General features: G+C 32.6%; 2 protein-coding genes across 2 annotated transcripts in view; one reads left to right on the forward strand and one right to left on the reverse strand.

The window, feature by feature from the left end:
- Positions 1-2,407: 2,407 nt before the first annotated feature.
- LOC106666298 (annexin A13-like) overlaps positions 2,408-19,664 on the reverse strand; it is a 46,683-nt gene continuing 29,426 nt past the window's right edge. The window contains exons 2-9 of the mRNA XM_024226215.1: positions 6,354-6,794; positions 5,704-5,817; positions 5,548-5,641; positions 5,324-5,460; positions 5,054-5,249; positions 2,814-2,926; positions 2,650-2,751; positions 2,408-2,463 (exon numbers count right to left, since the gene is read on the reverse strand). Of these exons, the coding sequence (XP_024081983.1) occupies positions 2,443-2,463; positions 2,650-2,751; positions 2,814-2,926; positions 5,054-5,249; positions 5,324-5,460; positions 5,548-5,641; positions 5,704-5,817; positions 6,354-6,662 (1,086 nt within the window). The 5' untranslated portion in view covers positions 6,663-6,794 and the 3' untranslated portion in view covers positions 2,408-2,442. The remainder of the gene's footprint in view (positions 2,464-2,649; positions 2,752-2,813; positions 2,927-5,053; positions 5,250-5,323; positions 5,461-5,547; positions 5,642-5,703; positions 5,818-6,353; positions 6,795-19,664) is intronic.
- Positions 9,375-19,664, forward strand: part of LOC106666334 — a 30,337-nt gene continuing 20,047 nt past the window's right edge. The window contains exons 1-2 of the mRNA XM_014393439.2: positions 9,375-9,499; positions 19,532-19,632. Of these exons, the coding sequence (XP_014248925.1) occupies positions 19,533-19,632 (100 nt within the window). The 5' untranslated portion in view covers positions 9,375-9,499; position 19,532. The remainder of the gene's footprint in view (positions 9,500-19,531; positions 19,633-19,664) is intronic.

A 19,664-nucleotide genomic window follows, 5' to 3' on the forward strand; every position in this document is an offset into this window, starting at 1 on the left:
TTCCTCCAAAAAACCTTAATTAATTGTAATTAGTCGTGAAGGTTGATTCGAATTTATTAAAGTTTTGATTGAAATACCAGCATACCTTTAAATTCAAGACATTTTCCTAGGTGACTTCGATTAATTTGTAGGGCTTCTTAAATTCTATGTGAGCTATTTCGTCTATTACTGTTTCCAGATTCGAAGTTTGCTGGAAACTATTCAATAGGTGTTGTTCGTCCCATATCCGAAAATTTTGGTTTTTTTGTTTGTTCCCTAGATTTACCTACTATTTTTGATTTTGAACAACAGTGTGACACAATTTCAACAAAGGGAGGGAACTAGATTGGTTTGAGAAATTTGAAATTTTAAAAAATATATTTGTTTACCTATTTATTTTTTTTTCTCACTCATACACTCATTCTTATTCACTCTCCTTTCCCCTTCCCTTCAAAAAATATTCTATTTATTCCTTTTAAAATTCAGAATTCTCGAATTTTTTCCAGTTTGGATTGTTGGAATGTTTGGCGTGCCATCAACTAGGATGCAGACTGTTTGATAAGAGATTGTCCTTTAATAATTGGCAATAGCAATTCGTTAGGGTTTATTTCTATTTTTCTGTTTTAATTTAGCTTTAACAGCTTTAAATCTTGGATGATTTTCCTCCATAAATGATTTCCAGCCACCTTTACTCTTAGACTCCTCCCTCATTCTCCCCAACTTACAAAACAAAGAACTCCATGGACTAGAGTGATCATGAATCCACATGTTGTTGTTTTTTTCTAGAACGTGCCGGAAACTTTGCAAATCATGCAGGAAATCTTGCAATGTCCTCGTTCAGTTCATTTACGTTCGTCGAAGCCAGTAATTACGTTGAATAAATATAATTTTATGGGGGGGGAGATGCCAGGGTCTCACGACTCCTGTTGTACAGTCGACTTACGTTAAAGAGGTTTGGTCGTATTTTCTGGAATGTAACTTGTAATGAGCCACTCTTAAATTAAAGAACTATTTGAAACCGAAACAGACACTTTTTTATTTGGGATATGCAGTCACTCAAACATGCCTCATCCAAAAAATATTCCAGATAACCCATAATTACATATTCAACATGAAGTTGAAGTAGTTGGATTTATTAAATACTCATTCCTTTCTACCAGTTTTTTAGGTAACTCATAATTCCTTAACCAATGATTAACTTTCTGCTAAGTCGCGGTGTCTACTTAAAAAAATGTATTCTTACATATTTCAATGCATAACTTAATCATCATTATGTATAATGCAAAAATCTCAGAAATAGGAAAAAAAGTTAGGATTTTATCTTCCATACTTTTAAAATATAAATACATAACTATATTAAATATACATTTTTTTCTGTGAACAGTTAAAATAGTGTATAAAAAACACGATTATTTATTGTGTCAATTTTGAAAACGGTTTTATTTTTACATACACAATCAAAATGGATGCAAATTATCTTCTCTTCTCTTTGTAATTTTTTTAAACGATCTCTATGAATATATAGTAGGTGGTATAAGGATTGGCAATCTGAATATAAGATGCCTGATTTATGCAGGTAACATTGTAGTTCACGATGGGTTTTTTCTCAGGCTGTTGTGAGTAATTTTGGAGTTCCATCCTGGCTCAACACAAGGAGAGATCAGAAGGTACAACACAGGATCACAGTGAGGTCTTAAAACAGAAATTAATTCCATTAGAGTTCGTTGTCCGATTGGCCTAATAACTTTTTTCAATTAATTAATCTTTATGTAAGGTATTGGTTGAGATAAAAAACCACAAGTGGTAGAGCAGCGGCGTATTTAGCCGAGGGTCGTGGGTTCGAATCCCGCTCGTGGCACTGACTTTTTTTATCCCGACCAATACCTTACATAAAGATTAATTAATTGACAGAAATTAATTTTGGGCCTCTTCTACGACAGTGCACAACTGTCTTCTCCTTCTGAAAAATGGAAAATTCCAGCTATTTCTTCTACTAGTCGAGAAATGTACTCTGTCAAAGGATTTTGTCACAATGTATATAATTTTTTCTTTATTATACATACACCAATATCATGAAAATCAACTTATAATCAATACCAATATTGATCAAGGCTATTTTTTTTTCATCAGCATCTGCACATCAAATGCGGTATTTTTCCAGAAATTGGACCAAAATTCCTATTTTTTTATTGAAAACGTATTATGGTCGAGTGCATACATGAAATTGAAATTTGGTGTAGTTATTTTACGGTGGGCAACAAGCACAGCTCCTCTTCACCAACAGAATAGATAAAGAAAAAGAAAAAAATTGATGTGCTTTCAGTATTATTAATCGGGATTGTATAAAAGAAGTTTAAGTAACTTCTAATAATAATCTTGCATTACGTTAAAGTTAAGATTATTTGGTTCAAATACAACAAAAATTATTTTTTATTTGAAACATAAAAACATTTATTCAGAATATCATAAGTACATAAGTGAAAGTATTGGGTTGTCCGGAAAATAATGCAGGATTTTAAGTTTTCATTAAAAAAAATCTATATAAAATATTCTGTTTACGTTTACAGGATTACTCATTTGTATNTTGATTAAAGAACATTGCTTTAAAGTAACTAGTTTCTTTTTTTTTGTTTAATACCAAAATCCTGCATTATTTTCCGGACAACCCAATAGAAGAGTTCTGAGCGCGCTGTTATCTTCGCTTTTGACCACGTCCGATATCCTCCTGTTGCAGAATTCCGTAAACCTGTATTCGACGAGGTTGTAAAATTCCTGGTGGTAAACAATTAGAGATTAGAGAGAAGTATTATTTTTAAAAATTTGATTAGGCTTACTTTATTCCTTGTCAGCCGTGTTACAAGAAGTGTTTTGTAGAACTCGGCAAAATTTGGAGTAGAAGAGAGCAAAACTTTGGCCGTAAATAGTTCTGGATTATTCACAGCCTCCACTAAAAAAATATTTAAAAAAATAAAAGCATATAATTTTACGAAAATTCAAAAACAGACATTTTTTACAGACAAAGACAAGTTGTCATAATTTTAACATCTTTTATTACTTTATTTCATTTATTTTATTGAAAAATATCTATATAACAGTAACGATTTTTTTTGTAATATTGCAAAAAATAAACCATTAATAATAATAGCTACAATATTGTCCATTTACAAATTATTTTACAAAATATTTTATCACAATCTACAATTTCTGATTACATTTAATTTGATGATGCATAAATATATTTACAAATATTTACATATGGACGTTGAACAAATAATCAATATTATTCTCCCACTTTATTAAATAAAGTTCACTTCCTCAGAAAGTAGTTGCGGTACCACTTCCTCTTAAGACGCCTTATGAGATTGTAGGGATAGGTTCGGTTGAGCAAAGTTTGGGCGAGACTATTGTGGTGATGGGAGAGTTGATCGTGGAACTTGGTAAATTTTTGGGTAATTAATTTTTGGATAAATCAGATTTTATGGTTGTGGGGGTTATATTGGAACCGTTTTACTTATTAAATCCATTATATTTAGTGGTATATTGACCAAATTACTTCTTTCAATTAATTAATCTTTTTATGTAAGGTTTTGGTTGAAATGAAAAAGTTAGTGTCATGAGCGGGATTCGAACCCACGACCTTCGGCTAAATACCCCGCTGCTCTAACCACTTCTCTCGTGACTTCGATCCACTCGGACACCACTTCCCCATCTCAGCCTACAACCTTTCGAATTTTCCTTCCTTTTTGCCATTTTTCAAAATTCGAAAGCATTCAAAATACGGAGCATTTATAATTAATCTGAGGACTTTAGACTGAAAGGATATTGGAAGGTTTAGTAGTACCCCACAGTACACATTTATAATCAAATCGGTTGGTGTAGCAGTTTGTAGATTGTAAGCTTATTTTTCGTCGATAGCTTGGATTGTCATTCTATAATATCCTAGATCTTTTTAGGTCTTGTCTTTTCAGTCGTTTGTGCTAATTTCATGTGTGTCTGATGGTGCCCAAGGTAACGCTAAATGAATCTTCTGATGTGATCTCTGCAGATCTTTCGAAGCAACCACAGGATAGGGGTTAAAGGATAGTACAGCTGTGTCATTGGCAAATGATGCAATGAGGATTGTAGGTGTAGTGGGAACATCTGCAATAAAGTATATAGAGGATAGGTCCGAGCACACTGCCCTGCGGTATTACACAGGTACTGATTACAGATTTATATAGGCTCAAATCTGCACACGCAAGTACAAAGTTGAGCCTATCACTGCCACCGGCAATTCCATCATAATTTACAACAAATTACATTCAAGGCCTCAAGAAATCATCCATTCCGAGTAGTTGGTAGTCTTAGGGATCAGACCTCGGTCTTGTCCGACCAGCTCTCGAGGTTGAGCTCTATCAAAAGCTAGGTCATTTCAGCCCCCAATTCAATCAGGCTCTAAACCCTTTCTCACTCTTACTCATTCTGAAAAACATTCTTTCTTAATTTTATAATATACCATTCACTCAGAATGCTGGAATACCTGATATTCCTCCAATCACCCTTTACATATATTATTTAACTAACCTAATTCGAATAGGTCAATAGGGTTACTCAATATTCCACTATCGTCCCACTCACACTGCACATTCATGCCAATAAATACATTCACTTTCAACACACGTTAGACATAAAACAACCTGTTTCTTCCAAGAATCGGATATAGGAACCCAAATACTCTTGTGCTCAAAAAAGGTTCTCATTTCTGGTGGCAACCCTATGCGCTCTATATAAGGAGCCAGGGAATTGCACCATTCAAGATGGGACAAATCGAGCAACCTTTATCTACATTCCGTACACATATAGGCTTTGGCCCAACAGTAAATGTATCATGCCTATTCTTTTTAATTGTTCGATGTACTGAAAAATACGTTTTTATTTATTTAAAAAAGTGGGAAACTGTCAAACATAAAAACATTGCTCAAGTTTGATTCGTTTGGAAGTTTGTGTGTTGGAGTAATGTGGCTGTAATTTGAATAATTTGCCTGACAACAGTGATTTTTCATTTTTATAGCAATAGAAAAAATTCAGTACTGACTTATCAAAACTAATATCTTCCTGCAGTTCTGCGGCATGGCGGGTTCCAGCATGTTCCAAACTTTTTTCCCAGTCAACCTTTCGTACTCGGCAAAAACATTTCTTAGGTGGTTGAAACCCCTTTTCCTCAGCAGCGAATATATTATCGGATTAGGGCTGTCGCCGTAGGAAACGCCTATCCCTAAATTGAGCAGATTCTAAAACCAAACTTTTGTCGTTGAAAACGTTCGCTTCCAAGATTTCATTGTAAAAGATATTTTAAAATAAATACTTGGGCATCGACGTGCACCTGGAGAGAATTGAGCGACCAGTCTTCCTGTCGGAGAGGATTGACGAGTATTTTGATGAATTTGGCTTTCTCTGAGTCGAGATAGTGTAAAAAACTTTTCTCCAGGGATTCACCAAACTCTGTTTTCAAATATCATCATATCACGACAAAAGCATGCTTTGATTAAAAGTTTTGTATATTATCAATATTAATATTTTTCTACTTACTCTTCTCATAGGTATGTTGAATAATTTGTATCTCCTCGTTTGATCTTTCACAGAGTATTGAAATCAATCTTTCTTCCCTTGGAAATGGAAACTCCTGACAACAATTCGGTTGTATTGACAATATTTTTAAATATCTCATTATTTATTGATACATACAATGAGTAAATCGTAGATTTGTTTGCAAGCAATCACTTTTGGATCGGATATTAACATGAGGCAAGCATCACAAAAATCGCCCCCGAGTACATTTTTCATATCGGTTGAAAGTTTCTAAAATCAAATTATTTCCCAGTAAAATTGCTTCCGTAGGTTTTGATATAAAAAATATTAGTTATATTTCATTTATATATAACCAATAATAGTAATTGTACCAATTATATGAATATATATAACTCCATTAATAATGAAGAATTTTAAATCTACCTCATATTTTATTAGGTTTCGTGGCCCGATTGACCAAATAAATAATTTTTCAATTAATTAAGGTTTTAGTTGAGAAATAAGTGGATCGAAGTCACGATAGCTCAAGTGGTAGAGCAGCGGTGTATTTAGCCAAATGTCGTTGGTTCGAATCCCGCTTGTGACAATGACTTTTTTTATCTCAACTAAAACCTTAATTAATTGAAAAAGAATTTATTTGGCCAAGCGGACTACGAAACCTAATAAAATATAAGGAAGATTTAAAATTCTTCATTACTAATGGAGGCTTTTCTTTCTTTTTACAACTATTTTAAACTTGTAAACTTTATATTATTGTCAATGTTACCCATCACAATATGAGACGTTTTAATGAAATTTGTATTTACCCTTCCGAATAGAGATTTGTAGTAGTGAAGAATCCTTGTCCTCTGGTACTGGGACATTCTCGACAATATTGAAATAATTGTGCCCACTTCTCCATCTACGCTGTGTAGGGCAGAGTGTAGTTTTTTCGCTTGGCTTTCGCTGTTCAAAATATCCACGATGGAGCTGGTTCGTCTCAATTTGAACCTGTCGTCTTGAAATTTGTCTGACTTTCTGTTCGATAGGTTCAACGGTTCGTACACCGGGAGTACACCGTCGAAAGGGGTTTTCGTACTCCCCCGGCTGGTGTGTCCTGCCAGAAACAAATCCATCACTCTTTCATCCCGAGAATGATGCACTGCTTTTGTCAATTTTTGTTATGCCCGTTACCGCTGCCATAGGTAACGGGACGATGGGCCTTAATGGGAATATCGCATGACTCCCGATCGTCGCCCAAACAAATTCTAAACAAAATTGGTGAAAGAAAAATTAACAATGGCTTAAAAAGAAATCTTATCAATTGAGCTATCCTTCCTTCATTCCTACCAAATCCTTCATTCTGTACTTTGCTGTTCTTCGTTTAATAGCATGATTAGTAGAATAAATTATATAAAGTATCAACCTGATTTGGCTGTGTTCAATCTTTGTTTTATGTGGTATCATTGAACACCTGCTGCTTCACTGTCAGTAAATCAATAATAATTGTTGATGGCATTACAGTGATTGTCAGTATTTGTCATGCTTCACACATTATATAAATGTGTGGTATTTTAGTGACCGTTAGCCAATGATTATTTGGAGATCGTGAGGTGCGGTCTGGTGTGACGTAGGTTTTAGAAAAACATTTTCTTTATCATGCCAGGGTTTCGACCTTCATTGAGATCATCTTCAGAGCCTGGGATTTATAAACATTGTTTACATTTTACAAATACAGGTAGGATGTGAAAAAAATGAGTTTATACAATGCTAGAAAATTTTAGATTAAAAAAAAATTTATTCAATGCTAGAAAATTTTAGATTAAAAAAAAATTAACAATGCTAGAAAATTTTAGATTAAAAAATAATTTATACTATGCTAGAAAATTTTAGATTAAAAAAAAAATTTATACAATGCTAGAAAATTTTAGATTCAATAAAATTGTATAAATATAATGTATAAATTCATTTTTTTTAATCTAAAATTTTCTAGCATTGTATAAATTTATCTTTTTAATCTAAAATTTTCTAGCATTGTATAATTTTTTTTTAAATATAAAATTTACTAACATTGTATAAATTCTTTTTTCACATCCTACTTGTATTTGTAAAATTTAAACAATGTTTATAAATCCCAGGCCCTGAAGATGATCTCAATAGAGATCGAAACGTTTGCATGATAAAGGAAATGTTTGTCTAAAACCTATGTCACACCATACCGCACATCACGATCAAAAAAATAAACATTTTATAAGTTAGATTTTTTGAGTCCTTAACACACTATTTTGATGAAATGATGATCAGCTATGATCAACCGATTTGGAGTGATTGCTAGATGTACAAAGTACAAGGCAAAAAATTGACCCATTTTGACTCCGTCCGCCTATTTTCGCTGTGCAAAAACGCAAGAAACCAACTCAAGTTAAAGTTAGAGGTTTATTTTATTTACCTATTTTATTTATTACTCTCTGTACAAAATATATAATCGTTGAGAAAATAGTATATATGATTAGATACAAATTTGACAGATCGTCAGACCAGGAGGCAGGGGGAGAGAAACCAGCCAGTGATGGAAGTCACGAGGCCATCGTCGTTTTACACTATTATATTTATTATTATATATTATAAGGGTAGATTGTTGCGGAAAGAGTTTGGGGTTAAGGTGGTGTGATAGTTAAAAGTGGAAATTAAGGGAATTTTAAGATCTTTATGTATCATTGGAATGGTGACGTAGAAGAGACCGTACTCAGACAGAATGACAGTTTCTCACTGAAGATGGCGCAATGCCGAACGTGTTTGAATAACTCAAACCAAAAAAAACCTGCGAGTGAAGACAGATCCAGTAGTGCCTGTGTGCCGGTTCAACAAAGTTTGGAGTCGTTGGATGTTGGAGAATTTGTCTGATGAATGTTTTGTTATGCTTAGTGTTGATTTCGGACTCAGTAGGTATCTGAGTAGTCTATATCTTTTGTTAAGTTCTTATCTTTTTAATATTATATGTGGTTCCATGTTGTATGTTGGTTGGAGGAATTATCTTGTTGCATTGTGCACTCAACTTGATCAGCCGAGTTCACCAGTCGTTAATGAGATTCAAATTTTGGATTGCTTCTGCGGCTTGTAGTGTGGATTGTCGTCCATATAGTTTGTGAATTGTGCGATTTGGATGTGTAGGTATGAAGTACGCCACAAACCACCCAAACAGGCACTCAACACAACCTATCAAACCAATAAATACAATTCAGGACCATAAAACAACTAACCTAATTTTGCGGGTCTGTGGGGTACTCTATACTCCGCCACAAACTTACCCATTCACGCTAATAAATACATTCTTACATACATTTATACGCTTCAGGTATCCAATCAAATTTTTGCTGCCATTATTTAGTAATGTAGTTTCTAGGTTCTTTTTCAAGAATAATTAGCCTTCAATTCAATCAAATTCATTTAATTTAAGTTATTTAAAGGAATAAACAGCCACTCCTTTTTTTAAATTTTTTATTCGTATTGATTTCGGGGGTTTCTTCCTGCCACCCTTCTTCAATAATTGTATTTTCTTTTGTATATTATTTCAAGTATTATATATTTTTAAGTTGTCTTCTTCTTCGACTCCTTCGGAATCGATATGTAAATTAATTTCTCAACAAGAGACTAAATATTAAACAATTAGAATCTTAAACAACTAAGGTTTACAAAGGATGGAAAGAAAAATAAATATGTTTAACCCTGTATTAATTGTTCGTCCTTGGTGTAATTAATTACCTTTATGAGTTTAATTAATGTAAAAAAAGTCGTCTGCATAGAAATTAACCTTTTTTTTTTTTGTTTAATCATAGTGATAAAGTGGCGGGGGGTGTAGTTGAACCCTGTTGACGACTCTCCCGGCTCAGTATATTCCCGTCCGTCCGACAAACCGTTGGTTCAGCAACAAACCCAACTACGCAAACTGCAGCACGATCATTATTATTATTTTGTAAGTTTTTTTTTTTATATTTTGGTTTTTGGTGTTTTTCTTATAATTTTTAATAACTTTTTAAAAAATGATTCGCAAAATTTAACTTATCTAAATTTCAAGTTTTAAAGCTTGGAAAATTGATAATTTTCGTGAAAATTATTAAAAATTAATTGCGCTTTGTCGTTGCGAAAGTATATATATATATACACTAAACAAACATTCCATAGTGATAGAAAAATATTTTACTTTGTATCATAATTCTATTGGCCCTACCTGAAAACAAAATACAATAAAATACATAACTTCAATTTTCTACATAGTCACTTTTCTTAATTTAAAAGAATCATTAATGCTGTAAGTACAAAAAGTAAAACAATCTAATGTAAAAAAAAAAAAAAAAAAAATTTAAGAATCACCAAATTTGAAAAAATCAATTCTTACCATTTTACCCTTTTAATAAAAAAAAATTAATAAAAATACGAAACGCAAGAAAAATATATAAAAATAAACAAACAGACTAAAACGTTGAAAAAAGATATATTTTTCTTAAGTAAAACACGGTATGACGCTAAAATACAGCATTACATTTGCGCAAATTTGAATAAAAAAATCTTAAAAAGTAAACAAATTTGTTCATCTTTTAAAAAATTTTGTTGTCTAATTGAAAAGGATTTAAGTGTATTCTTTGACCTGCAAGTAAAAAAAAAATAGTTGCATAATTGGAATTTATTTTATATTCAAACTTATATACTTAGTCTTATTGTTAGTAGGACTTCTTTTAATTTTGCCTTCCATTATCCTTTAATTTCCTCTTTGGAACATTTTTATTGTGTCATTTGTCGGGTCTGAGTTTTGAGTAAGAAAAGAAGCCTAACAAGTGACAATAAAAAAATATTTTCAAAAAACATTCTTGTATATTCTGTATACAAATTGTGTGTATAAGAAAAACAAAACGTAACTTTGTTATAAATCGGTTAGTTGTAAATATTTATTTTGCAAAATATGCACAGATTGCTCGTTTATTATTTTATATCATATATTTTATATCAGTTTATATCATATATTTATTTATTACAAGTGGTCAAATGAGACCATCTGTTAATTTTTTTATTTAAATTATTTATTAAATATAATATTTTCAATTTTCTTAACACTTAGGCATGGACTTGTAACTATGATTTAAAGCTTTCTAACCAACTTGGACTTCCTATAATGTAAATATATATTTGCCGAATTACATTTAATTAAAACATATTAAAACAATAAAAAACTATGATCAAAACTAGTTTTCTAAGTAGCTGAATAGTCTTCAACTGTTTGATTTTTTTTTATAAAATTAAATAAGATAGTATTTTTTTCCCTAATATTTTATCCTAAATAAGTTAGTATTTGCATGATTTATTGGGTTATTAATGAGAAAAATTAAAAATATATTATTTCTATTGGTATCGTTTATACATTTTTTTTTTATAGGTAGGTATTAAAAACTTATTTAATTTTTTTTCTCCAATATTTATTGCAATATTATTGTTTATTGCGGTTAATAAATATAATAACGGTCAAAATGAAGTGTTGAACACAATTTTCGATCGGGTTTTTGTTCAATCCTTAAAAACCTTGGCCGAATGAAAAATAAATTAAAAATTTTTTTTGTTTTTTAATAAAATTAAATAAAATAATTTTTTTTGGTTTTTTAATAAAATTAAATAAAATAGTATTTTTTACCTAATATTTTAGCCTAAATAAGTTACTATTTCCATGATTTATTGTGTTATTAATGAGGAAAATTAAAAATATATTATTTCTATTGGTATCGTTTATAAATTTTTTTTTAAGTAGGTATTAAAAGCTTATTTAATATTTTTTCTCCAATATTTATTGCAGTATTATTGTTTATTGCGGTTAATAAATAAAATAATGGTCAAAATGAAGTGTTGAACACAATTTTCGATGGGTTTTTTGTTCAATCCTTACAAACCTTGGCCGAGTGTAAAATGAAATGATTTTTTTTTTTGTTAATAAAATTAAATAATTTTTTCCTAATATTTTAGCCTAAATAAGTTAGTATTTGCATGATTTATTCTGTTATTAATGATAAAAATTAAAAATATATTATTTCTATTGGTATCGTTTATAAAAATTTTTATAGGTAGATATTAAAAACTTATTTAATATTTTTTCTCCAATTTTTATTGCAATATTATTGTTTATTGCGGTTAATAAATAAAATAATGTTCTAAATGAAGTGTTGAACGAAATTTTCGATCGGGTTTATGTTCAATCTTTAGAAACCTTGGCTGAGTGTAAAATGAAATTATTTTGTTTTTTGTTTTTTAATAAAATTAAATAAAATAGTATTTTTTACCTAATATTTTAGCCTAAATAAGTTAGTATTTGCATGATTTATTGTGTTATTAATGATAAAAATTAAAAATATATTATTTCTATTGGTATCGTTTATAAATTTTTTTTTTATAGGTAGGTACTAAAAACTTATTTAATATTTTTTCTGCAATATTTATTACAATATTATTGTTTATTGCGGTTAATAAATAAAATAATGTTCAAAATGAAGTGTTGAACACAATTTTCGATCGGGTTTTTGTTCAATCCTTAGAAACCTTGGCCGAGTCTAAAATGAAATGAAGGTGGGGATTGGCAAGAGGGAAGCCACGTGGCTGCACGAGTTTACTACGAGGCACGTGGGGTCCGTGACGTCACCTCGACACGTGTCCTTCAACCGGGGTGTCGTCACTCGGCAAAACAGCGATTTACATTCACGGGCGGTAATCGGATGGAAAAGGGATAAATCGGAGATGGGTAGCTGAAATCATTTACACGACCGGTGGGCGGCATAGCTAGCTGATGGTTTTTTTTCCATGGGGACTTGAGGGTCGCAAGTCAGCAGAAGATGAGGAAGGTAGAGAGTACAAAGAAACGAAGAAAATGACGTTTTTCTTATATAGGCTATGATTGGTCTATAATAATCATGCCAAGGAATAACAATACAATTATCGAAAACATGCATTACACGCTCAGTTTATATGTGTTTGCCTTAATATCATAAAATTTAACTGAACCTGGGTAGGCACTGCCCACTTTTTCGTTCAGTTTCTTCGTTTTTTCTTCAGTCCTTGCTGTTGTTGCTATGCGAAAAAACGGTATGGCATGACAGAGGAATGTTAAAATTTAGACTTTGGGTTGGTATCTCGGAATATTAAAATTTGGTCTCAGGATTGGTGTCTCGACACTAGATAAGAAAGCTGAAAAGCAGTACTATGGTTGGATAGCATATGGCAATGAAAACCTGCTTGAACAACGGTACACTTCTATAAGGTCATGGTTAAACATTAATTAACGAAAATGACATGTCCCAAATGACTTGATAATCTGGAAGATGTGATTCCTTAAGCGCTATAGGAGTTTGGAATGGGTGAAATTTATAGATCAAGGATAATCTGAATGGAGGTATGAAAAAACCAATTCAATTGTTATCAACCAAACTTTCGGCCATTTTAGGTCATCTTCAGAGCAAAATAATCTTAAAGATGTCTATAAATTGACATAATTAAGTTTTTAATAGATTGTATCAAATTTCTTTCAAGATAGACTCAATCCCTATCTAGATCTATAAAAATCTTAATTATGTCAATTTATAGATATCTTTAAGATTGTGTTTGCTCTGATGACCTTAAAATAGGTAGAACAAGTTGAATTTGTTTTTTTTAATCCAGATCCTACCGAGGTCCAGATTATTCGGGAGTAAAAAAGTGGCCGATACATCCAACAACAAAAATTTATAGATACGGCACGATCCATTTATGAGGCAATCGTGGAAACGGCTTGTGACAATCCTCCTGCAGAAAGATATAACAAGAAGAAAACATCGTTTATCCATATATCTCTACTAATTATAGACCATGGTTTCATCCATAGTAGCCAAGTACGATAAATTATCAAAAGCGGTTTATATATCTACATTTGTACCTGCCGGAGAGCTAAACAATACTTTTTGAAATAGTATTACGTAATATAAAAATATCTGAAGATCTTCATTACTCGAAAGGTTCACCACCACTGGTGCTTGACGGGTCGTACACGTGCAGTGAATTGTTTTTTTGTTAATTGAGTTAATATTTAAATAATATTTTACATAATGGCCATAATTAGAGTAGTGTTATTAAGAAGAATAAAATTTTAACTATGTAGTTTATCATAGAAAGATCATATTATCAATTCGGTGTTTTCTGATTCAATCTACAGTGTAAATAAATATGAGTTAAAATTTTATCGAATTTATTGACCTGAGAAAGGATGAGTTTTACAAATCGAATCTGGGTCCGTTTATTTTCGCTGTCTGGGAGTATCGTGCGTTTTAAAGATAGATAGATAAGGAAAAGCATGACGTGTCTGAAAAATATCTCGAGCAAAAGAAAAACGTTATCATTTGATAGGAACAATATTTTTAAAAAATCCTGGAAAAATACAAAAGAGGTTTTTATATAAACTAAAATAACCAACTTTATTACTTTTATAAATTTTATTAATTGTTCGTGTAGAAGTTAGTAGTTCTTTATTAGCTTTATATCGGGAAGCTGATTCGTTGCACTCTTTACTACAGTTTGTTTACTAAAATATAAGGAAAAAATGCGAATTATATGATGCTGTGTGATCTGACACGAGCTTTTGACACAATAAATCACGACTTTTTCTCAGAGAGGATTCGGCATTGTGATACTGTTATTGAAGTTTTTACAAAATTCCTTGTAAATAGACGACAAGTTGTCAAAATAAACAATAACCCTTCTAGACAGAGAATTGTGATATGTGGCGTACCTCAGGGTTCAATCCTAAGACCACTTTTTTTAAAACGTGTACGTAAATGATTTAAGCAACTTTGTATGGTTTATGTTAATATTGAGCTATTCCAATTTGATGATAGACGTTTCATATTTAACTGTGATAATATAAAGCTTTAAGAATATTTTAAGCTTTATATATGATTTTCAACTCATTTCCTGGTTTGGAAAGTTGAAAAAAATCAGTTTGTAAGTTTTTCTCTAATGGGATTTGAAAATAGTGTTAAGTCTTAGGGTTCAAACTTGATTAAATTGGCATAATCACAACATGAAATAAGTATATTTTAAAAATATACTTTGTCATTTACAAAAAATTTCTAACTTAAAGACCTGGGTGTTGAAACTGAAAACTTCTATTGTGTCAAATCGTCCCATTTCTAAGTTTAGTCTGGTTTTTAAAATTATCATAATCTGTAATGATTTAGGTTTACATTGATTTCACCTTTCGGGTAATCGAGTAAAAACAGAAAATTTTCCTTAGTATTAACGACACAGTTAAGCAATAGTTTTATTTTGGTACTATCAGAGTTTTCTATTGCAATTAACCTTCCTCCTTATTAATAATTACTGTGTCAATTTGTCAAACATGTCGATTATATTTTTGAAATGAATAAATGAGGAAGTGTGCTAAAGTTGTGAAATTTTAAATGGACATCAGTTCCATTTGCTGAGCTTAGATAATGGCTAGCCTGCGCGTATCAGACACGTGTACGTTCGCTTAGTTGCGCTTTTATTTTCGTCCTCATTAAACGCGATTACTTCCCGTTGAATAAAATTAATGGAAATTATACTCCACTATCTTCTTGCGATTGATACATACGTTATGTACTACCCTAGGATCCATTCGAATATGAGAGAGATATGAGTATGTTATTTTGTTGGGCCGACTGAGACCAACTGCGCTTCAAGCGAAAGTTCGACGTTTTTATACTTTTTCTTTCTCACTGAATCTCTCGTATTTTGTCTCCTGTTTTCTTATCCAAAAAAAGACAAGTGTGGTTACACTCACTCCCCCAGAGTCCTCGATATTCTTCGGGTCGGGTTTAAACCCTACATTCACGCTAATAAATTACTTTCACTCTCCAGACAATACACTCTCACCCCAGACTCGATATTCCTCGGGCTGAAAGATAATCCTCTCTTCCATGCCAATAATTTCCACCAACACATAACACACAACTCATAAAACGTAACACATAATCATATATATATATATATATATATATATATATATATACATTTAAAAACGTTTATACCCCTGAGGTAGTGAAGCATCATGCCGGTTCTAGTTTTCTGCATTGTAAAATATGAACAACGCTTAATATTTCGGTATACAATGGACATCGACTGGGTCTTTTTCCCACCGGGAAGCGCCCATGTGTAAGCTTAGTATGACCTATGCGTAACCTGGTAATTATAGCCTTTTTCCTTCTCGATCCGGCCTCCGTTGACCAGAGATCAATTCCAGTCTCTATCTGGCGTAATTTGTTTTTGTTGATGATTTTGTAAAAATTTTAAATTGCAAACTTCTTTCTTAAGTCTCGAGAGTGGAGGTCAATTTGTCGTTTTCCAATTTGAGAATAAAAGTTAAAGGATTCAGGTGAAACACGTGGTCGAGGGGGAAAAGGGATGAGAGAAAGGGAAAGAGCAGGATGAAAAAATGCGCTCATGTGAATGGGGAAAAGGAAATAGGCCAGTGTACATTTGTGTAGCGAGCTCAGAGGGGGAGACACGTGGATTGCGCAATCCATCCGAACTGCACGTGTTTGAGACTCTAGGTCACCATTTTATAAACAAATCCTATCTCCTTTCTAGAAATATCGCAATTTTTCTGCTAACTCAGCTTTTTTAAATATAGTAACGTCTGGTGGCAATCGCGAGAATAAACAAATCTGGAATGTTGATAATCCGTTCTGACGATATTCTCCGGGTTACCGAAACTCAAGGATGATGAAGTAATTCAACCCAAGATCCGATATCACAGGGCCGTAGATATTTTTAAATGAATATAGATCATTGTACCTTCATGTATGCGATGTGTCTTATTGATTGGAACGTATTTATTTGCGTGAATGGAGAGGCTTATCTCCAAACTACCCCGGGGAATAGCGAGTACTCAGGGGTAGGAATAATGGATGTGTTAATGTAATTAATTATTGTGAATGAAGGGTCTTATCCCCAATTACCCCGAGGAATATCGGAGGAATATCGAGTACTTTGTGGTAGTGTGAACGAATTGTGGCGTATGAAAGTAATTTATTAGCGTGAATGGCAAAGGTTATCCCCAATTATCCAAATCGTATACTCTGGGGTAGAGTGGAAGATATCAAAAATAAAAATGAATAAAAAATTTATTTTTAAGTACAACACCAATGTAGGGAAAACCTATTTGATCTGAGAATGGTGAATGCATGTAACCTAATTTATGTATTAACTAGGGATGAATGTATTTATTAGCGAGAATGTTGGCTGAATGAGTTTGAATGAAAACAGGCATCTCGGCGAAGTATCCAAATACCTCGAAGGACTGTTACCTACGTTTTGGTTATTGGTGTGAATTATAAGAGGTCATTGGCGGAATATTGAGTTCCCCCAAGGCCTCTTATAAGTTTTTAATTGTAAATAGTATAGTATATATATNTATATATATTAGTGTGAAAGATGGACTAATAATTGTATTTATCGCGAGAAGAATGTTGAATGTATGCATGGTGTTTTATTCTGTAGATTTTCGTGTGAATGATGATCGGCTACGATCGGAATATGGGGTACCATGGTAGCCCGTCATTTACTATGCTTGTTTTTTGCATGAATCATATATTGATGCGAAAAATGCAGAGGAGAATATTGAAGAATAGTGAAAAAACATAAAGAAGAAGTGACTATTACCTTGTTGTAAAAAGATAAATAATAAATAACTTTTTTTTAATATTTCCGTATTCACAATTTGGATAGAGTACCACTTCAGTATGAGAATAATAGATGTATTTGTCTGATATTCAAAGCTTATTTGCAGAAAGTGAACTTGTTTGTTGCAATGCTGATAATTTTAATTTGCATCTGTGCCTGCCCTGTTGCCAGCAGTGTCGTAAGATCTCCCTGTTTCTACATGAATAAATAATCCTCCGCTAAATGTCAGACCACCCGTGCTGACCCGTCTTTTGTACGAAACCTTAAGTGGACGTTGGGAAAGTCGAACAGTATCAGCCTGTAAATCGGACGACAGAGTAGAAAATAGAGAAAGAGAAAAATAGTCCACGAGGTGAAATCGGTGCACGATTAAAAAGGCAGACACGTGTGTCGAGGTGTTTGTCCTGCCCACCTCCGCCACACGTGTCGTCACAAAACCCACGTGGCCTTGAACTCCACCACGTGCCAAACCTACCCCTCTGTCCGACCCTCTCCTTCGCACTCGACCCGCCGGGTATTTCCACCTCCTTCAAACATTGACCCCATTCCCAACAAAGCTGACACATTTCATGGTACAAATGTGCAAAATGGGGAAGAGAGAAAAAAAAGAAATTTTTAACGTAATACACCTTACAAATGCCAACTAGAGAAAAATAACGGCGAAAAACATTTTTTTAATAAATGAAAACAAGAGTTTAAACAAATAATATACCAATCATAGCACCAAATACACAATGGGTATCAGGGATATTTACTGGATCCGTCTATTTTCGCTGTTCTACACACTTTAAGCAAATCCATCAGAACAATATTTTAATATCACAAAAATTAGACAAATTTTATGTTGAGTATTTTAAAATTGTTATTATATTCATAATTAAATTGGTGATTGGGTATAAAAGACAATTTTGGCTACTGATAAACTTAAATTGTTTACATTGTATAATTCAGTTCTTAAAAGTTCAGAGTGTTGATTAAATTTCTGTAATTTCAGCCAGCAATAAGCAGGACAATAATGACTGTCCATGAGAAAGAAAGAGAGAGAAAGAGAGAGGGAGATTGTGTGTGTGTGTGTGTGTGTGTGTGTGTGTGTGTGTGTGTGTGTGAGAGAGAGAGAGAGAGAGAGAGAGAGAGAAAGAGAGAGAGAGAGAGAGAGTGAGTGAGTGCTATGCCGTGAATGAGTGAGTGTGAGTGAGTGAGTGAGTGAGTGAGGGAGTGATTGTGAGTGAATGAGAGAGGAGTGAGAAAGAGAAAAGGTGAAGGTGCGAAAGAGTGAGTGGCATTGTACAATCGCAATGATTACCAATTCCCCCTTTTATTTTTCAAGTTAGTCGGTATTTCAGATTGAACGTTTATCAATAGCATTAATTATATTAATAACAATAGCAATACGTTCTGAAGGTGTTGATTGAATTTCTGTAATTCAGTATTAATAACTTCTGCAATAATGACTGTCCAGGGAAAAAAAGAGTGAAAGAGAGTAAATGAAGGGGAGTGTGTGAGAGAAAAAGAGTTAGAGGAAAAAATTACGGTCAGCGTAGGTGGTGATGATAGTATTAGGGTGTGTAGGTCTGTAGTATAAATGATTTAAAGGATGGGACCAAGAATGCTCCCTTGTGGGCAACCGGCTGTATCTGTCTTACTTCCGAGAACTAATTATCGCTCCTCGCTCTAAAGCAGCGGTCGATTAGATAAAATTTCAGGATAAGGCAATAAGGAAAATCACAGGTCACACTATAAACGAAAAACAATAAAGAAACCACAAACAAATAGACGTCAGACATACTCACAAGTATGCACGCACACAACACCTAAACACACGCACTTTGTTATAAAACAATTATGTCAAAGGATCTAAATTACATTCAACCGTTTTTATTAGTAGAATGTGAACGCATGAAGGGTTTTTTCTGCAGGTGAAATTATTAACCCAATTAAAAGTTCAATTATTATTATGTATGTTGATTTATAAATAGTTTTCTTTATAAAATTAAGGTTAATTTAAAGTTTTTATTGGTCCTTTTTCAATTGTATTAACTATTTGTTGTACTATTTGCGTATATGTTGCATATCTACATTGGGGTCAGCTAGAACGGACAATTAAGTATTATCCTCTATCTGTATTTTTTGAATATTATCTATTTCAAATTAAGTAGTAACCAAGCTACCTGAGTTTCAAGTGGTATCGTTCTTTTTTGCATTCATCTTTCTTTTTAATCGTAGTATCCTATGCATTCTCATTACTACCAGCTTTGGTTTAAAACTGTTTTCTTTTGTTTAGAATGGCGCCTACGATAAGGGAGTTCGCAGACCACAGAAAAGAAGTCTCATTGGAAGAACAACTGCAGCATAGATTGAAAATTTGGGACGGCAAAAAACCAGGTATGTACTAGTTAACTTGATATGAATAAATA

The sequence above is a fragment of the Cimex lectularius genome, unplaced genomic scaffold, assembly GCF_000648675.2.
Source record: "Cimex lectularius strain Harlan isolate CLEC.00 unplaced genomic scaffold, Clec_2.1 scaffold124, whole genome shotgun sequence".
Lineage (NCBI taxonomy): Eukaryota > Metazoa > Arthropoda > Insecta > Hemiptera > Cimicidae > Cimex > Cimex lectularius.